Below are 20,148 nucleotides of genomic sequence, written 5' to 3'. Positions count from 1 at the left end.
CCAAAGTTGAGGACACAACTTTCACCGGACACAAAACTGAATCCAAACGTTACAACTGTTGACTTTATGTGAATTTGACATTTACTGCACTTTTCACCGCATTTGTTGACAATGAAAATGTGAAAATACTCTGGATACGTTCAGTAACGTGTTGAGAATATTCCTGGGAAATGTAAGATAGGTGCAACATGACACAAGAAAAGGGCAAGAGTTTGAATAAGAGGACTAAATAGTATCTCCAAGTCACCACACACTTCTCCAAAGTGTACAGTTCCCAAGTCATTTCTTTGCACTTTTATGACTGAAAGAAGAAGTTTTCAACTGTAAGGTGCTGTTTTTATCTGTCCTAGTTGTGCCGTTGAGGAACTAGAGGAAGCACACTGTTTTTATCTGTCCTAGTTGTGCCGTTGAGGTACTAGAGGAAGCACACTGTTTTTATCTGTCCTAGTTGTGCCGTTGAGGAACTAGAGGAAGCACACTGTTTTTATCTGTCCTAGTTGTGCCGTTGAGGAACTAGAGGAAGCACACTGTTTTTATCTGTCCTAGTTGTGCCGTTGAGGAACTAGAGTTGCCTAAAGTCAGAATGTATGTCAGTCAACCCATACAGAGTTGGAAAACACAGAGCCTGTGTTCTGAAGTCACAGAGCCTGTGTTCTGAAGTCACAGAGCCTGTGTTCTGAAGTCACAGAGCCTGTGTTCTGAAGTCACAGAGCCTGTGTTCTGAAGTCACAGAGCCTGTGTTCTGAAGTCACAGAGCCTGTGTTCTGAAGTCACAGAGCCTGTGTTCTGAAGTCACAGAGCCTGTGTTCTGAAGTCACAGAGCCTGTGTTCTGGCATGTTACTGTACAGCCTCTAACTTTCCAATTTAGACACTTATTAGTGCCCATATCAGCCCTTTTCAATCTTGATACGGGTACGAGTGTAAAGGGTGGAGGGCGTGGAGGGTGGAGGGCGTGGAGGGTGGAGGGCGTGGAGGGTGGAGGGCGTGGAGGGTTGAGGGCGTGGAGGGTGGAGGGCGTGGAGGGTGGAGGGCGTGGAGGGTTGAGGGCGTGGAGGGTTGAGGGCGTTGAGGGCGTGGAGGGTTGAGGGCGTGGAGGGTTGAGGGCGTGGAGGGTTGAGGGCGTGGAGGGTTGAGAGGTCGTGGAGGGCGGAGAGGGCGTGGAGGATTGAGGGCGTGGAGGGCGTGAAGGGGCGTGGAGGGTTGGGGGCGTGGAGGGTTGAAGGGGTGGAGGGTTGAAGGGGTTGGAGGGTTGAGGTCTTGGAGGGTTGAGGTCTTGGAGGGTTGAGGTCTTGGAGGGTGAGGGGTTGGAGGGCGTGGAGGGTTGGAGGGCGTGGAGGGTTGGGGGCGTGGAGGGTTGGGGGCGTGGAGGGTTGAGGGCGTGGAGGGTAGAGGGCGTGGAGGGCGTGGAGGGTAGAGGGCGTGGAGGGTAGAGGGCGTGGAGGGTTGGGGGCGTGGAGGGTTGAGGGCGTGGAGAAAGCACAGCTGCACATCGAGTACAGGGTTTAAACTCTGACAATCCTAATCCCCAATGCCTCTGACTAACTAGAAAGTGTGTGTGTGTGTGTGGGTTGTACAAGCTGTCTGTACCCCCTAACCCCGTCAGTGTCTGTACCCCATAACCCCGTCTGTCTGTACCCCATAACCCTGTCTGTACCCCCTAACCCTGTCTGTCTGTACCCCACACACACTACCGATGCTTCTCGTCCTTCAGACCAAACACACACACACACTACCACACTACTAACATCAGAGTTCAACAGAAACACAGAACAAACGCTGCCATGTTAGCTGGAGCGAAAGCTCAGTGTGTCTGTTTGTGTGTCTGTATGGTGCAGAACACATCTCCACTGAGACACACTGAGAACATCTAAACATCCAGACAAGATGGCTATACAGCTGTCTGCAGCCTCAGTGGTCCTTCACTCGTACTCTCTCTCTCTCTCTCGCGCTCTTTCTTTCACTCCCTCTTCTTTCAGTCTCTCCCTCTTCTTTCAGTCTCTCCCTCTTCTTTCAGTCTCTCCCTCTTCTTTCCGTCTCTCCCTCTTCTTTCCGTCTCTCTTATTTCTGTCTCGCTCTTCTTTCTGTCTCTCTTTCTCTCTCGCTCTCTTCTTTCCGTCTCTCTTATTTCTGTCTCTCTTTCTCTATCGCTCTCCTTTCCGTCTCTCTCTTTCTTTCTGTCTTTCTGTAGCTCATCTTCTTCCTCTTCCTAAAGTACTTAAAGGTGTATGCTGTTTTGCATAGGAAGTGTGTTGTGATGACCTCTCATGTTAGTTTAGATTTCTGGGTGGTTGTTTCCACAGATGGTGGGCTTTGAAAGGAGATCTATGAATCCCCTATAGTCCTCCTAAGCCACGCTCCTGTCAGTGATCTCCTGGGTTATTGATTTCTCAAGCTCTGGGATCACCAGTCAGGATGAGTTGAGTTTTGCGCTAATGGATTGAGAGAACTTTGTACAAGCAGCCAGTTGTGTGTGTGTGTGTGTGTGTGTGTGTGTGTGTGTGTGTGTGTGTGTGTGTGTGTGTGTGTGTGTGTGTGTGTGTGTGTGTGTGTGTGTGTGTGTGTGTGTGTGTGTGTGTGTGTGTGTGTGTGTGTGTGTGTGCTCGCACCTTGTGTGTGTGTGCTCGCATGTTTGTGTGTGTGCGCGAGTTGTGTGTGTTTCTGCTCTGGGCGTTGTGTGTGTGTGGGCGCTTGAGAAGGAGAGGGAGAAGTGTGAAGGAGAGAGATGGACAGATGAGAGGAGGGCTGTAGAGAGAAAGAGAGGATTACAGGATCAGTGGATTAGAGGGATCAACGGCCAAGAGGAGCAGGGAAGAGCATAGACCAACAGAGGAGATCTGTGAAAGAGAGAGAAGAGTTACATGTACTTACTATGGCTGTGGTCTTCACCTAGCTATCTTAATGAGGACCGGAACCTTTTTTTCAGTTTTCGCCTGAAATGACATACCCAAATATAACTGCCTGTAGCTCAGGACCTGAAGCAGGGATTATTGATATTATTGATACCATTTGAAAGGAAACACTTTGAAGTTTGTGGAAACTAGAAATTAATGTAGGAGAAGTTAACACATTAGATCTGGTAAAAGATAATACAAATTTAAAAAACATTTTTAAAGCTTTTTTTTGTTCCATCTTTGAAATGCAAGAGAAAGGCCACAATGTATTATTTCAGCCCAATTTATATTTTGGCCACTAGATGGCAGCAGTGTATGTGCAAAGTGTTAGACTGATCCAATGAACCATTGCATTACTGTGCAAAATGTTGTATCAAGTCTTGCCAAATGTGCCTAATTGGTTTATTGATACATTTCTAAGTACATAACTGTGCACTCTCCTCAAACAATAGCATGGTATAATTTCATTGTAATAGCTACTATAAATTAGACAGTGCAGTTAGATTAACAAGAATGTAAGCTTTCTGCCAATATCAGATATGTCTCTGTCCTAGGAAATGTTCTTGTTAGTTATAACCTCATGCTAATCACATTAGCGCACGTTAGCTCAACCATCGTGCCGGGGACACACCGATCCTGTCGAGGTTAAGATGGATGTACTACCTGTAAGTCTCTCTTGAAAATAGTGTCTGCTAAATCAGTGGTTCCCAATCTGTGGTGGGCGCCATGTGTCGCCACATTTTGTTTGCCCATAGATATTGTTATACTTTTTTGGTCACTCCAATATGACATGAATGCACATTAGACATGGCAAAATGTATAGAATTGCAAGAAAATGTGCTTTAAAACTGGAACATTTTCTTTGCGCCACATGAAGAAAGATATGTAGAATTGCAGGAAATAAGCTTTAAACTTCCTAGATTCTCTCCACCAACAAGAGGGGTGTGAACAGTTTGTGTCATGAACAGTGCTTGTAGACGAGGCGTGGGAAGCCCCCCAATGGTGGAACAAACTCCCTCACGACGCCAGGACAGCGGAGTCAATCACCACCTTCCGGAGACACCTGAAACCCCACCTCTTTAAGGAATACCTAGGATAGGATAAGTATCCCTCTCACCCCCCCCCCCCCCTTTAAGATTTAGATGCACTATTGTAAAGTGACTGTTCCACTGGATGTCATAAGGTGAATGCACCAATTTGTAAGTCGCTCTGGATAAGAGCGTCTGCTAAATGACTTAAATGTTGTAAATGTAACCTCTGTGCTAAATGACAAACATGTGTACAGTGTGTAGCATGAGATACTCAAGAGCAGATAGGACAGAATAGTGGTCAGAATAGATGGTCATAGGAAATAGGACAGGGTAGTGGTCAGAATAGATGGTCATAGGAAATAGGACAGAATAGATGGTCATAGGAAATAGGACAGGGTAGTGGTCAGAGTAAATACGACAGAATACATGGTCATAGGAAATAGGACAGAATAGATGGTCAGGGGAAATAGGACATAATAGATGGTCAGGGGAAATAGGACATAATAGATGGTCAGGGTGAATAGGACAGAATAGATGGTCAGGGTGAATAGGACATAATAGATGGTCAGGGTGAATAGGACAGAATAGATGGTCAGGGTGAATAGGACAGAATAGATGGTCAGGGTGAATAGGACAGAATAGATGGTCAGGGTGAATAGGACAGAATAGATGGTCAGGGTGAATAGGACAGAATAGATGGTCAGGGTGAATAGGACAGAATAGACGGTCAGGGGAAATAGGACAGAATAGTGGTCAGGGGAAATAGGACAGAATAGTGGTCAGGGGAAATAGGACAGAATAGTGGTCAGGGGAAATAGGACAGAATAGTGGTCAGGGGAAATAGGACAGAATAGATGGTCAGGGGAAATAGGACAGAATAGGTGGTCAGGGGAAATAGGACAGAATAGATGGTCAGGGGAAATAGGACAGAATAGATGGTCAGGGGAAATAGGACAGAATAGATGGTCAGGGGAAATAGGACAGAATAGGTGGCCAAATCAAATCAAACTGTATTTCTCACATGCACCGAATACAACAAGTGTGGACTTTACGATGAAATGCTTACTTACATACAAGCCCTTAACCAACAGTGTAGTTCAAGAAGAGTTAAGAAAATATTTACCAAATAAACTAAAGTAAAAATAGTAATAAAAAGTAACACGATAAGAATAAGAATAACAAGGCTATATACAGAGGGTACTGAGTCAGTGTGCCGGCTATATACAGAGGGTACCGGTACCGAGTCAGTGTGCCGGGTTACAAGTCAGTTGAGGTAATTTGTACATGTAGGTAGGGGGAAGTGACTATGCATAGATAATAAACAGCGAGTTGCAGCAGTGTACAAAAATGGACGGGTCAATGTAAAATAGTCCGATGGCGATTTTATTAATTGTTACACAGTCTTATGGGGTAGAAGCTGTTGAGGAGCCTTTTGGTCCTAGACTTGGCGCTCTGGTACCGCTTGCCGTGCAGAGAAAACAGTCTATAACTTGAGTGACTGGAGTCTCTGACAATTTTATGGACGTTCCTCTGACACCGCCTCTTACATAGGTTCTAGATGGCAGGAAGGTTGACCCCAGTGAAGTACCGGCCCATACTCACTACCCTCTGTAGTGTCTTATGGTCAGATGCCGAGCAGTTGTCATACCAGGCGGTGATGCAACCGGTCAAGATGCTCTCGATGGTACAGCTGTAGAACCTTTTGAGGATCTGGGGACCCATGTCAAATCTTTTCAGTCTCCTGAGGGGGAAAAGGTTTTGTCGTGCCCTCTTCACAACTGTCTTGGCATGTTTGGACCATGGTAGTTCCTTGGTGATGTGGACACCAAGGAACTTGAAACTCTCGACCCGCTCCACTACAGCCCTGTTGATGTTAATGGGGGCCAGGACGGGACTAAGTACAGGAGGGGACTAAGTACACACCCCTGAGGGGCCCCAGTGTTAAGGATCAGCATGTTTTTGCCTACTCTTACCAATTGGGGGCGGTACATCAGGAAGTCCAGGATCCAGTTGCAGAGGTGTTTAGTCCGTAATAATTTTCAAGCCCGACGAGCGTCAGAGCCGGTGCAGTAGGATTCAATCTTAATCATGTATTGACGCTTTGCTTGTTTGATGGTTCGTCTGAGGGCATAGCTGGATTTCTTATAAGCGTCTGGATTAGTCTCCCTCTCCTTGAAAGCGGCAGCTCTAGCCTTTAGCTCGATGCAGATGTTACCTGTAATCCATGGCTTCTCTGTCACTGTGGGGACGACGTCATTGATGCACAAATTGATGAAGCCGATGACTGAGGTGGTGTACTCCTCAATGCCATTGGATGAATCCCGTAACATATTCCAGTCTGTGCTAGCTTAACAGTCCTGTAGTTTAGCATTCACGTCATCTGACTACATCCGTATTGAGTGAGTCACTGGTGCTACCTGCTTTAATTTTTGCTTGTAAGCCGGAATCAGGAGGATAGAATTATGGCCAGATTTGCCAAATGAAGGACGAGGGAGAGCTTTGTATGCATCTTTGTGTGTGGAGTAAAGGTGGCCTAGGATATTTTTTCCTCTGGTTGCAGATGGGACACGCTGGTTAAAATTTGGTAAACTGATTTTATTTTGTCTGCATGATAATGCCTGGCCACTAGGAGCGCCGCTTCTGGGTGAGCATTTTCTTCTTTGTTTATGGCCTTATAGAGTTGGTTGAGAGCGGTCTTAGTGCCAGCTTCGTTCTGTGGTGGTAAATAGACAGCTATGACTAATATAGATGAGAACTCTCTTGGAAGATAGTGTGGTCTACAGCTTATCATAAGGTACTCCACCTCAAGCGAGCAATACCTCGCCACTTCTTTAATATTAGACATCGCGCATCAGCTGTTACTGACAAATAGACACACACCCCCCCACCCCTCATCTTAACAGACGTAGCTTCTCTGTTCTGCTGGTGCATGGAAAATCCCACCAGCTCTATATTATCCGTATCGTCGTTTAGCCACGTCTCGGTGAAACATAAGATATTACAGTTTTTATGTCCCGTTGGTAGGATAATCTTAATCGTAGGTCATCAATTTTATTTTCCAATGATTGCACGTTAGCAAGAAGAACGGATGGCAGTGGGAGTTTACTCGCTTGCCTACAGATTCTCAGAAGGCAGACCGATCTGCGTTTCCTTTTCCTGTGTCTTGTCTTCAAGCAAATGACGGGAATTTGGGCCTGTTCCAGTGAAAGTAGTGTATCTTTCTCATCGGACTCGTTAAAGGAAAAGGTTTCTTCCATTCCGTCGTGAGTAATCGCTGTTCTGATGTCCAGAATTAGTTTTTGGTCATAAGAGACGGTTGCAACAACATTTATGTACAAAATAAGTTTTTAAAAATGAGTTACACAAAACGCAAAAAAACTAACAAAAATAGCACAATTGGTTGGGAGAAGTAAAATGTCAGCCAGGTTCTTCATAGCCATCTTAATAGGACGCTACCCCTTTAAGGCAGAATAGATGGTCAGTGGAAATAGGACAGAATAGATGGACAGGGAGAGGAGGAAAAAGAAAATGAGGTTGCAATGAAGGGGAGATGACATGGAGGAGAGATGACCGACTGGGGAAATCACGTGTCCATGGGGCTCAGAGAGGGGTTAATGTGATCAAGGCTATATTCACACACGTCATACTGGGACGACACATCAGCCTTGGAAGAAGATAGTACCTCTGTCACGCTGTGTGTGCACGTATTATGATTTATATTAAAGGGCTAGTGCGTTCAAAAATGTGATTTCCTGTGTTTTTTAAAATATATATATTCCACACTGAGGTTTGAATGAAACTGTGAAATTGTGAAAAACATGATAATCCAATTTTAGTGTAAGAGCTGTTTGAAAAGACCCTGTGAAATGACAGCTTTTTTCCTGGGTTGGGTTTTTGGTTCGTAGACCAATAACAGAGTTAGGAGCACAATCAGCTAATTACAGGTTACACATCCCTTACATTAGGATCCTCCAATTAGGCCCCTCACTCAGATCACTCCAACACAGAAATTCCATTTAGCTTAGAAGCCAATTTGGTTTATTTTTGACAATTTTAATTGAAAGCAGTTACAGTAAGGTAATTACTTCATTGTTACCCAGAAATCATTTGATATTGGGATTTTAAAAAATGCTGCATTGGTCCTTTTTAAATAGCTGTGTAATATAATTTAGCAATGCAAGTCATTACTGTATTCTCTAGAATGATATTGTATTACTTTTTGTTTCTAAAGTAGGCCTATGACATTTTGAGAATCTATATTTTTTACATCTCAAAATAGGATGCTACCCCTTTAAGACATACATTCCAAAATGATAGGGATCTGACTACATACAGCAGGTTAGCTAATACTAAGTCTAGGTGTGTTTGTGTAGCTATCTTTTAGCAGACTATTAACAGTAAACAGTAGCCAGCATATTGCTAGTATGTTAACTATTGAAGTTTTACTTTTGTAAAAAACGTTCCCTATAAGAAATAAGCTTTGAGAGTAGAGTGATGGTCGCTTCATTTAGCTCTGGACAGCTGGCGTGTGCTGTGTTAAGGCATCTAATCATGTACCACTCGAAGTTGTGACTTGCGGGAGTGTGGTGTGGTGCTTGAACGAACGACCAATCATATGGCTTTAAATACAGCATGACTTTTCCGTTTGTTGTAGTCAGTGATAGACTGCGACATGGCAGTTAAATGTTGAACTGGAACGCAGAAATGCGCTGATAAGTTACTGGCCCGGTCAGAGAAGTCACTGACGAGATCCACTGGCCCAACACGTGTTTTTACTGACCCCGGGCCAGCTGGTCATCGTTAATGTCTGACCCCGCCTAGGGCTGTCGGATTTTTCTCCCACTATCCAACATCCTCCCCCTCCTCCCTCTTTCTTTTTCTGTGCCCTGATTTAAATGGTTTACAGTATATTAGGGAAAGTAAGTATATACGCTGGATAACCTATATTAATATGTAAATAAACTGTAATAAGTATATAATCTGTAATAATTATATAATCTGTAATAACCTGCATTAATAAGTATATAAACTGTATTAATATGTATATAAAATGTAATTACCTGTATTAATAATGTAATAAGTATATAATCTGTAATAATTATATAATCTGTAATAACCTGCATTAATAAGTATATAAACTGTATTAATATGTATATAAGATGTAATAACCTGTATTAATAATGTAATAAGTATATAATCTGTAATAATTATATAATCTCTAATAACCTGCATTAATAAGTATATAAACTGTATTAATATGTTTATAAGATGTAATAACCTGTATTAATAAGTGTTTGTATTCAATTGTGTGTTCTTTAAAAACATTTTTTTTATTCATTTTAGTCGGTTGCCACGGAAACAGGGCTCGGTGCTGTATTGTACAACGGGTATTATTCTACAGTGGCTTCGCTCTTCCCCGTGAGTGTTTTTCCTCTCCTTCCTCTTCATCATCCTCCTCTCCCATCATTCTCTTTTTCTAAATATCTCTCTCTCTCTCTCTCTCCCTGTCAGTCTGTTGTCCACCATCAGCCACCTGGTTTTGGATGAAATTCATGAGAGGAACCTTCACTCTGATGTTCTACTGATCATTGTCAAAGACCTGCTCCGAGTCCGACAGGACCTCAAGGTCATCCTCATGAGTGCCACGCTCAACGCTGAGAAGTTCTCCAAATACTTTAGTACGCAATGACAAACAGTGGGGATTCAGTGTGTTTCTGTCGTAAGAGTGGGGATTCAGTGTGTTTCTGTCGTAGCTGTGGGGATTCAGTGTGTTTCTGTCGTAGCTGTGGGGATTCAGTGTGTTTCTGTCGTAGCTGTGGGGATTCAGTGTGTTTCTGTCGTAGCTGTGGGGATTCAGTGTGTTTCTGTCGTAGCTGTGGGGATTCAGTGTGTTTATGTCGTAGCTGTGGGGATTCAGTGTGTTTCTGGGCAGTGGGGATTCAGTGTGTTTCTGTCGTAGCTGTGGGGATTCAGTGTGTTTCTGTCGTAGCTGTGGGGATTCAGTGTGTTTCTGTCGTAGCTGTGGGGATTCAGTGTGTTTCTGTCGTAGCTGTGGGGATTCAGTGTGTTTCTGTCGTAGCAGTATGTACAGTGGAGTTTGGAAATTGGGAATGACCAATGAATAGAGTCAGTAAATTCCTCCCTCTGCCTCCTCCCCGTCTCTCTCCAGATAACTGTCCTATGATCCACATCCCCGGGATGACCTTCCCAGTGCAAGAGTTCCTACTGGAGGATGTGTTGGAGATGATTAGGTGAGTTCCTACTGGAGGATGTGTTGGAGATGATTAGGTGAGTTCCTACTGGAGGATGTGTTGGAGATGATTAGGTGAGTTCCTACTGGAGGATGTGTTGGAGATGATTAGGTGAGATCCTACTGGAGGATGTTTTGGAATGATTAGGTGAGTTCCTACTGGAGGATGTGTTGGAGATGATTAGGTGAGTTCCTACTGGAGGATGTGTTGGAGATGATTAGGTGAGATCCTACTGGAGGATGTGTTGGAGATGATTAGGTGAGATCCTACTGGAGGAGGTGTTGGAGATGATTAGGTGAGTTCCTACTGGAGGAGGTGTTGGAGATGATTAGGTGAGAACCTACTGGAGGATGTGTTGGAAATGATTAGGTGAGATCCTACTGGAGGATGTGTTGGAGATGATTAGGTGAGATCCTACTGGAGGAGGTGTTGGAGATGATTAGGTGAGTTCCTACTGGAGGAGGTGTTGGAGATGATTAGGTGAGAACCTACTGGAGGATGTGTTGGAAATGATTAGGTGAGTTCCTACTGGAGGATGTGTTGGAGATGATTAGGTGAGATCCTACTGGAGGATGTGTTGGAGATGATTAGGTGAGTTCCTACTGGAGGATGTGTTGGAGATTATTAGGTGAGAACCTACTGGAGGAGGTGTTGGAGATGATTAGGTGAGAACCTACTGGAGGATGTGTTGGAGATGATTAGGTGAGATCCTACTGGAGGAGGTGTTGGAGATGATTAGGTGAGTTCCTACTGGAGGATGTGTTGGAGATGATTAGGTGAGTTCCTACTGGAGGAGGTGTTGGAGATGATTAGGTGAGTTCCTACTGGAGGATGTGTTGGAGATGATTAGGTGAGTTCCTACTGGAGGATGTGTTGGAGATGATTAGGTGAGATCCTACTGGAGGATGTGTTGGAGATGATTAGGTGAGTTCCTACTGGACACACTAGGATATATTCACTAGCCTAAAGGTATGAGAAAGATTAGCACCTTCTAATCTGGTAACTTTAGACTTTGGGCTGAACTGTGTGCTTGTGTTTGTGTGTGTTTGCCAGGTACCGTCCCCAGAAGAAGGAGCAGAGGCCCAGGTGGAAGAGAGGTTTCATGCAGGGTCAGAACTCCAGACCAGAGAAGGACCAGAAAGAGGCCGAGTACAAGGAGAGCTGGCCCTGCTACGCCCGCACACTACGAGACAAGTGAGTTACTGAGGGTCGGAGGGGGAGCTGGCCTTGCTAAGCCCACACACTACGAGACAAGTGAGTTACTGAGGGGGAGGGGGAGCTGGCCTTGCTAAGCCCACACACCACGAGACAAGTGAGCTACTGAGGGGAAGGGGGAGCTGGCCTTGCTAAGCCCACACACTACGAGACAAGTGAGTTACTGAGGGGAGGGGGAGCTGGCCTTGCTAAGCCCGCACACTACGAAACAAGTGAGTTACTGAGGGGAGGGGGAGCTGGCCTTGCTAAGCCCGCACACTACGAAACAAGTGAGTTACTGAGGGGAGGGGGAGCTGGCCTTGCTAAGCCCGCACACTACGAGACAAGTGAGTTACTGAGGGGGGGGAGCTGGCCTTGCTACGCCCACACACTACGAGACAAGTGAGTTACTGAGGGGGGGGGGAGCTGGCCTTGCTAAGCCCACACACTACAAGACAAGTGAGTTACTGAGGGGGGGGGGCTGGCCTTGCTAAGCCCACACACCACGAGACAAGTGAGTTACTGAGGGGGAGGGGAGCTGGCCTTGCTAAGCCCACACACTACGAGACAAGTGAGTTACTGAGGGGAGGAGGAGCTGGCCTTGCTAAGCCCACACACCACGAGACAAGTGAGCTACTGAGGGGAGGAGGAGCTGGCCTTGCTAAGCCCACACACTACGAGACAAGTGAGTTACTGAGGGGAGGAGGAGCTGGCCTTGCTAAGCCCACACACTACGAGACAAGTGAGTGACTGAGGGGAAGGGGGAGCTGGCCTTGCTAAGCCCACACACTACGAGACAAGTGAGTTACTGAGGGGGAGGAGGAGCTGGCCTTGCTAAGCCCACACACTACGAGACAAGTGAGTGACTGAGGGGGAGGGGGAGCTGGCCTTGCTAAGCCCACACACTACGAGACAAGTGAGTGACTGAGGGGAAGGGGGAGCTGGCCTTGCTAAGCCCACACACCACGAGACAAGTGAGTTACTGAGGGGGAGGAGGAGCTGGCCTTGCTAAGCCCGCACACTACGAGACAAGTGAGTTACTGAGGGGGAGGAGGAGCTGGCCTTGCTAAGCCCGCACACTACGAGACAAGTGAGTTACTGAGGGGAGGGGAGCTGGCCTTGCTAAGCCCACACACTACGAGACAAGTGAGTTACTGAGGGGAGGAGGAGCTGGCCTTGCTAAGCCCACACACTACGAGACAAGTGAGTTACTGAGGGGAGGGGGAGCTGACCTTGCTAAGCCCACACACTACGAGACAAGTGAGTTACTGAGGGACAATGTCATCATGATTCTCCAGTTTAAATAAAGAGATTCAGTCTGACATGTCTAGCTGTCCTCTATATTACTCTGATTGAACAATGGTTGCTGAGAGGATTGCCAAAGCTGTCAAACAAATGAAAGAATCAATTTGATAAATGATTGTTATTTAGTGTTCTGCGTCATTGCTGATAGCATTACTGTCTCAGTCTTTGATTGGTCTGTATCTCTTCCTGTTTGTGTCTGTACCTGTCTGTGATTGGGAACTCTGCGTGTCTGTCTCATTTTGATTGGCAGGTACTCTGACAGAACCATAGATGTGTTGGAGATGATGGACGATGATGATAAGATTGACCTTGAGCTCATCGTGCAGCTGATCAGACATATCGTGCTAAGCCAGGAAGTGAGTTTTAACTAACTATCTAAATGGAAATGGTCATTTTTCCACATTGAATTCTCATATATTGGGCATCCAAAAGGGCAATTGTCCAATAACTGCTTCAATTGTTGATTTAATACATACAGTAGTGACCATAATGACACATCATGAGAATGGCAGCAAGTGTTCAGATCAGCATGAGATTCATTTAAAAAAAAAATTAGTTATCTGTGTTTAATTATCGGCCGATATAATGTGAAAATGGCTAATATTATTGGTGAAACGATATATATCGGTCGGGCTCTAGTGTGGAGTCCCACCAAACGGCTATTTTGGTGTTGATGGAGTGAAATACGACATAAATCAGTGTAAAGTTCAATCAAACTCATATCTTTGTCCCATTGTGAATTTCCCCCAAAATCTGGCGTTTTCCCCATGTAGGTCCATTATCCAGGAGCAGTGTTTGATGCATGGAGAAAAAGGGCTGTGTAGTTGAAACATGGAGAGGAGAGATTCTCTATACAGTAATGACTAGAGGTTTGGGGTTAGAGGTCCGTATTAAATTCAGCAACCCTATCTCCGTCAGCTACCGTGACTCAGAAGGGAGCCAGCCGGCTCTGTAACATTGTCTGAGAACTGAGAGGAAAGCAGTAGATTGGCCATGACAGTGTTCTTAGTTGATGCTAGGGGCTGGCTGTCAGGGTTCTGACTGTGGTGATTGGTTAATTAAGTCATTTGCCTCTGCGATGGAGCATCATACTTTGACTAAAATGATGATTTATTGACTTACATCGTTGTGCAATATAATGGGTAAACTCTGGCCATCGTCTTTCAGCTCGAAAAAGTGGACTTCTGCTGGGGTGGGAGTTTAAAGAAAACAACCCATTTACAATGACACCACATTCAGGAAGTGTTGATTTCTTTAGTGGGAAAACAATGGTGCAAAGCTAAATAAATATGAACACAAATTATCTATTTTTCCTTGTTTCATTTTAGTCTATATGTCCCATTTATAAATGTTCACCCTGTTACACAAAATAATAGAAAAAATTGACCAACTTTAAAAAAATAAACAGCCCTTTATCAGGACCCTTTCTTTCAAAGATCATTCGTTAAAATTAAAATAACTTCACAGATCTTCATTGTAAAGGGTTTAATTAACCTCTCTCCACTAGGTGGGACGCAAGCTAAGTAGAGGAGTCACGAAAGTCAGAAATGGCGATAAAATGAATCACTTACCTTTGATCTTCATCTGGTTGCACTCACAAGAGTCCCTGTTACACAATAAATGTTTGTTTTGTTCGATAAAGTCCCTCTTTCTATCCAAAAAACCTCTGTTTTGTTTGACGCGTTTTGTTTAGTAATCCACTGGCTCAAAGACGGTCAAAACATGCAGGCGAAAACATCCTAATAGTACCGGTAAAGTTAGATACTGACTGTTACTTTTGATTTTGACCAATTTTGACAAATCTCCCACTTTACCACCACCAAAGCACCCCCAGACAATCACATTGCCTCCACCATGATTGACGGATGGCGTCAAGCACTCCTTCAGCATCTTTTCATTTTTCCTGTGTCTCAGGAGTGTTCTTCTTTGTGATCTGAACACCTCAAACTTAGATTAATCTGTCAATAACACCTTTTTCCAATCTTCCTCTGTCCAGTGTCCGTGTTATTTTGCCAATCTTAATCTTTTATTTTTAATTGGCTAGTCTGAAATATGGCTTTTTCTTTGCAACTCTGCCTAGAAGGCCAGCATCCCGGAGGCTCCTCTTCACTGACTTTGAGACTGGTGTCAGAGAAATTAGTAACTGAAGTTACTTTATTTACCGTAAATGAATGTGAAAGTACCAAGTTTTGCCCACCGGATGTTGCTGTTCTTGATTTATTTTATAACATTTTTTCTGGTCTGTTGTGTTTAATTATATGGATCACAACATTTTCTTTGCAACTTTGGGTAGACAACTAATAGCTTTTCCTCATTCAAATGTTGTGCTGGGATTGGCGTAGCGGCTCTGTGGGTAGCTTCTTACCATTGTTGGGAAGAATTATGATACAAATCCAATGTTAGATACTATATTTATTAATGATTATATGAATCATGTAAATTAAAATGGCCAATTTCGCAATCAAATGAAATGTGATCTAATGAAATGTCAACAGAATGTTTCATGGAATTCTAATCTGGAATTCTAATCTGGAATTCTAATCTGGAATTCTAATCTGGAATTCTAATCTGGAATTCTAACTATAGAAACGTATCGGAACAATCTGAGACGGTGGGTGTCATAGCTTGCTGAAATGACAAGGACTGACCCCTCAATCCTCTCCAGTCAGAGGCTCAGTTAGTAGATTCTGTTCATGAATGGCAAAAGTCCTCTTAGTAAATCATAATAATGGACTACTTTTCATGAATTCAACAGGATTGTAATGACATCGCCCCCAACCCTGATGCTAACACGACTACCCAAGATGAAAACCAACTAAGCTAACTACCTAAGTACGGTACACTTTTAGGCTGTGTTTACACAGGCAGCCCTATTCTGATTTTATGCCCAATTGTTGTCTGATCTGATTGGTCAAAAGACCAATTAGTGGAAAAATATCAGAATTGCACTGCCTGTGTAAACACAGGCTTAGACCACCATTGAAGCTAAACCATTACTAACACGGCCACTATTCTCCTCTGAACCTCATTAGGCAGGTTAGTGTGGATTGTGGTTAGCTCGGTTTTGTCTCTGGGTTTTTAGGTGTGACTTTCTGTTCCCTTTTGAGTAAATTAGGCTTTTATTTATTAATTCCAAATCCACAAAACAGGCCCTTATTTTGTGTAATGACTTAATTTGATAGAGGCAGAGAGAGGCAGAGAGAGGCAGAGAGAGGCAGAGAGAGGCAGAGAGAGGCAGAGAGAGGCAGAGAGAGGCAGAGAGAGGCAGAGAGAGGCAGAGAGAGGCAGAGAGAGTCAGAGAGAGGCTGGCTTGGCTGAGATGACAGAAAGTGGGAATGTTTATCAAAATTGTAGAATTCAGGTTCCTGTTTTGTTTATTCAGGTTCCTGTTTGTTTGTTTGTTTGTTTGTTTCTGCCTGTAATGGAAAAGCTTTGATGTGTATGTTGCCTGAGCGTGTCCTGATGTGTGTTCCAGGAAGGAGCCATCTTGGTGTTCCTGCCAGGTTGGGACAACATCAGTGGCCTCAATGACCTCCTCATGGCTCAGCAGATGTTCAAATCAGGTATATCTACCTACCTACCTTATCTACCTATCTACCTTACCTACCTACCTATCTACCTTGTCTACCTACCTACCTTATCTACCTACCTACCTACTTACCTACCTTATCTACCTACCAACCTACCTAACCTACCTACCTAATGTACCTTATGTATCTTCCTTCCTATATACACACACTCTGTGTCTGACCTTGTGTTTCAGATGGGTTTGTGATCATTCCTCTGCACTCCCTGATGCCGACTGTCACCCAGACCTCGGTGAGCATGGTCTCAGAAACTCTCCTTTCACCCAGAACAAAACATGAATAACTCAGGGGGTGATGCTGTCTGTTCTGACTGATCTCCCTCTTCAGGTGTTCAAAAGGCCCCCTCCAGGAGTCAGGAAGATTGTCATTGCCACCAATATCGCTGAGACCAGGTAGGTTTATATTTGTGTATTTTTGTTAGTGTATCAGCCTTGTCTTTTCCCTACCCCATACAGTGTGTGTGTGTGTGTCCACTTTTTTTGTTCAGAAACTTCCTACTATTATCACAGACACGGATTGTTTTTATATATATGACGATCAAATCAAAATATATTTTATATTTGAGATTCTTCAAAGTAGCCACCCTTTGCCTTGATGACAGCTTTGCACACAGCTTCATGAGCTAGTCACCTGGAATACATCAAACCAGCTAAGCTTCAGTATAGAGACAAAGTAGAGTCGCAATTCAACAACTCAGACACGAGACGTATGTGGCAGGGTCTACAGTCAATCACGGATTACAAAAAGAAAACCAGGCCCGTCGCGGACACCGATGTCTTGCTCCCAGACCAACTAAATAACTTCTTTGCTCGATTTGAGGACAATACAGTGCCACTCACGCGGCCCGCTACCAAAACCTAGTCGTGTCCTCCATGCATGCGCAGACCAGCTGGCTGGTGTGTTTACGGACATATTCAATCAATCTCAGTCTGCTGTTCCCACATGATTCTAGGGGGCCACAATTGTTCCTGTTCCCAAGAAAGCTAAGGTAACTGAGCTAAATGACTATCGCCCCATAGCACTCACTTCCTTCATCATGAAGTGCTTTGAGAGACTAGTCAATGATCATATCACCTCCAGCCTACCTGACAGCCTAGACCCACTCCAATTTGCTTACCACCCCAATAGGTCCACAGACTACGCAATCGCAATCACACTGCCCTAACCCATCTGGACAAGAGGAATACCTATGTAAGAATGCTGTTCATCGATGACAGCTCAGCATTTAACACCATAGTACTCTTCAAACTCGTCATTAAGCTCGAGACCCTGGGTCTCAACCCCGTCCTGTGCCACTGGGTCCTGGACTTTCTGACGGGCCGCCCCCAGGTGGTGAGGGTAGGAAACAACATCTCCACCCCGCTGATCCGCAACACTGGGGCCCCACAAGGGTGTGTTCTCAGCCCTCTCCTGTACTCCCTGTTCACCCATGTCTGCGTAGACATGCATGCCTACAACTCAATCATCAAGTTTGCAGACGACACTACAGTGGTTGGCTTGATTACCAACAACGACAAGATGGCCTACAGGGAGGAGGTGAGGGCCCTCGGAGTGTGGTGTCAGGAAAATAACCACACACTCAACGTCATCAAAACAAAGGAGATGATCGTGGACTTCAGGAAACAGCAGAGGGAGCACCCCGCTATCCACATCGACGGGACAGTAGTGGAGAAGGTGGAGAGTTTTAAGTTCATTGGCGTACACATCACAGACAAACTGAAATGGTCCACCCACACAGACAGCGTGGTGAAGAAGGCGCAACATCACCTCTCCAACCTCAGGAGGCTGAAAAAATTTGGCTTCTCACCTAAAACACTCACAAACTTTTACAGGTGCACAATTGAGAGCATCCTGTCGGGCTTGTATGACCGCCTGGTACAGCAACTGCTCCGCCCACAACCGTAAGGTAGTGAGGTCTGCATAACGCATCAAACTACCTGCCCTCCAGGACACCTACAGCACCCGATGTTACAGGAAGGCCATAAAGATCATCAAGGACATCAACTACCCGAGCCACTGCCTGTTCACCCCGCTATCATCCAGAAGGCGAGGTCAGTACAGGTGCATCAAAGCTGGGACCGAGAGACTGAAAAACAGCTTCTATCTCAAGGCCATCAGACTGTTAAACAGACATCACTAACATTGAGTGGCTGCTGCCAACATACTGACTCAACTCCAGCCACTTTAATAATTATAAATTGGATGTTATGTATCACTAGTCACTTTAAAAATGTCACTTTATATAATGTTTACATACCCTACATTACTCATCTCATATGTATATACTGCACTCTACACCATCTACAGCATCTTGCCTATGCAGTTCGGCCATCTCTCATCCATATATTTATATGTACATATTCTTATACACACAAGTGTAAAGGAATGAATAAGGTAGTTGTTGTGAAATTGTTAGATTACTTGTTAGATATTACTGCACGGTCGGGAACTAGAAGCACAAGCATTTCGCTACACTCACATTAACATCTGCTAACCATTTGTATGTGGCAAATAAAATTTGATTTGAGTTCAATTAAAAGGTGTGCCTCGTTAAAAGTTAATTTGTGGAATTTCTTTCCTTAATGCGTTTGAGCCAATCAGTTGTGTTGTGACAAGGTAGGGGTGATCTATAGAAGACAGCCCTACTTGGTAAAAGACCAAGTCCATATTATGGCAAGAACAGCTCTAATAAGCAAAGAGAAACAACATTCCATCAAGACATGAAGGTCAGTCAATGGGTGAATCAACGTTGTTTCCACGTCATTCCAATAAAATGAAGTTGAACCAATGTGGAATAGATGTTGAATTGACGTGCCCAGTGTGAAGTTCCCTTTAGGCCTACGGAATTGTATTGCGAAATGATGACAGTTTTATCACACATTTTAAATGCGCTGGTTGACTCAAGTAGGGAATGTTCCAACAACGAGCTGCAGTTTTGGAATAATTGCATCCTGTCTATTTCACACAATTTTTGTTTTATTTTTTATTTTACCTTTATTTAACTAGGCAAGTCAGTTAAGAACAAATTCTTATTTTCAATGATGGCCTAGGAACAGTGGGTTAACTGCCTGTTCAGGGGCAGAAGGACAGATTTGTACCTTGTCAGCTCAGGGATTTGAACTTGCAACCTTGAACTTGCAACCTTCCGGTTACTAGTCCAACGCTCTAACCACTAGGCTACCCTGCCGCCCCACATTGGCACTAGCAGTTCACACAGTAGCCGATCGAGTCGTTTAGCTTTTGCTATAACCCCTTAAACATAGACCGGTTCCACAATGAAAATTTGCCAAAACATTAGTTTGATCAAATCAAAGAGCATGTTTTCATCAGAACCATTGAACATAGACTTACTCACCAAACTGGAATCCATGCAATGTTCAATGTGTTGAACACATTTAGAATATTCCAAAGAACAAGCAGAAAAAAACTAATTATATATCGAAAAGAACAGCGATATTGGTTTGTAACCCAGATTTTTAAAAATTAATTTCAACTGTCCAAATTGAGACCGGTTTCAAATCATCTGTGTGAACAACTGTTTCAAGATGTGAAATGTGCATTTTTTAAAAACTTTTATTTTGAAAAATAATCTGTTATATTACATCCTCTTTTTTTTACTATTAAAACAGCTGTCTTGACTGTGATAAGGGCTCGCAAAATAACAGTATTTTGTCTGCTAAATGAACACAACAAGGCTACACCATTACACAGCCATGGGCTTCTACAAGCACCACTGATGAGGTTACTGCCCTGTTGGAAAGATTTGGTTTCACAATATAATATAACCAGTTGATGTAATGGTTTCAATGAATTCATCTTAAATGGCCCTTTTTTATATAAAATATACAGTATGAATATATAGTATATGGGGCTATTTATGATTTGTTA

At 44.0% G+C, this 20,148-nt stretch overlaps 1 protein-coding gene across 1 annotated transcript in view; it reads left to right on the top strand.

The window, feature by feature from the left end:
• dhx36 (DEAH (Asp-Glu-Ala-His) box polypeptide 36) overlaps positions 1-20,148 on the top strand; it is a 56,511-nt gene that overhangs the window by 8,953 nt on the left and 27,410 nt on the right. The window contains exons 8-15 of the mRNA XM_046296310.1: positions 9,267-9,341; positions 9,435-9,601; positions 10,093-10,174; positions 11,228-11,368; positions 12,924-13,029; positions 16,149-16,236; positions 16,437-16,492; positions 16,588-16,652. Coding sequence (XP_046152266.1) covers positions 9,267-9,341; positions 9,435-9,601; positions 10,093-10,174; positions 11,228-11,368; positions 12,924-13,029; positions 16,149-16,236; positions 16,437-16,492; positions 16,588-16,652 — 780 coding nt within the window. The remainder of the gene's footprint in view (positions 1-9,266; positions 9,342-9,434; positions 9,602-10,092; positions 10,175-11,227; positions 11,369-12,923; positions 13,030-16,148; positions 16,237-16,436; positions 16,493-16,587; positions 16,653-20,148) is intronic.

This window comes from Oncorhynchus gorbuscha, linkage group LG13, assembly GCF_021184085.1.
Source record: "Oncorhynchus gorbuscha isolate QuinsamMale2020 ecotype Even-year linkage group LG13, OgorEven_v1.0, whole genome shotgun sequence".
Lineage (NCBI taxonomy): Eukaryota > Metazoa > Chordata > Actinopteri > Salmoniformes > Salmonidae > Oncorhynchus > Oncorhynchus gorbuscha.
The sequence above is the reverse complement of the archived record's forward strand: the minus strand, read 5'-3'. Positions and strand labels throughout refer to the sequence as shown.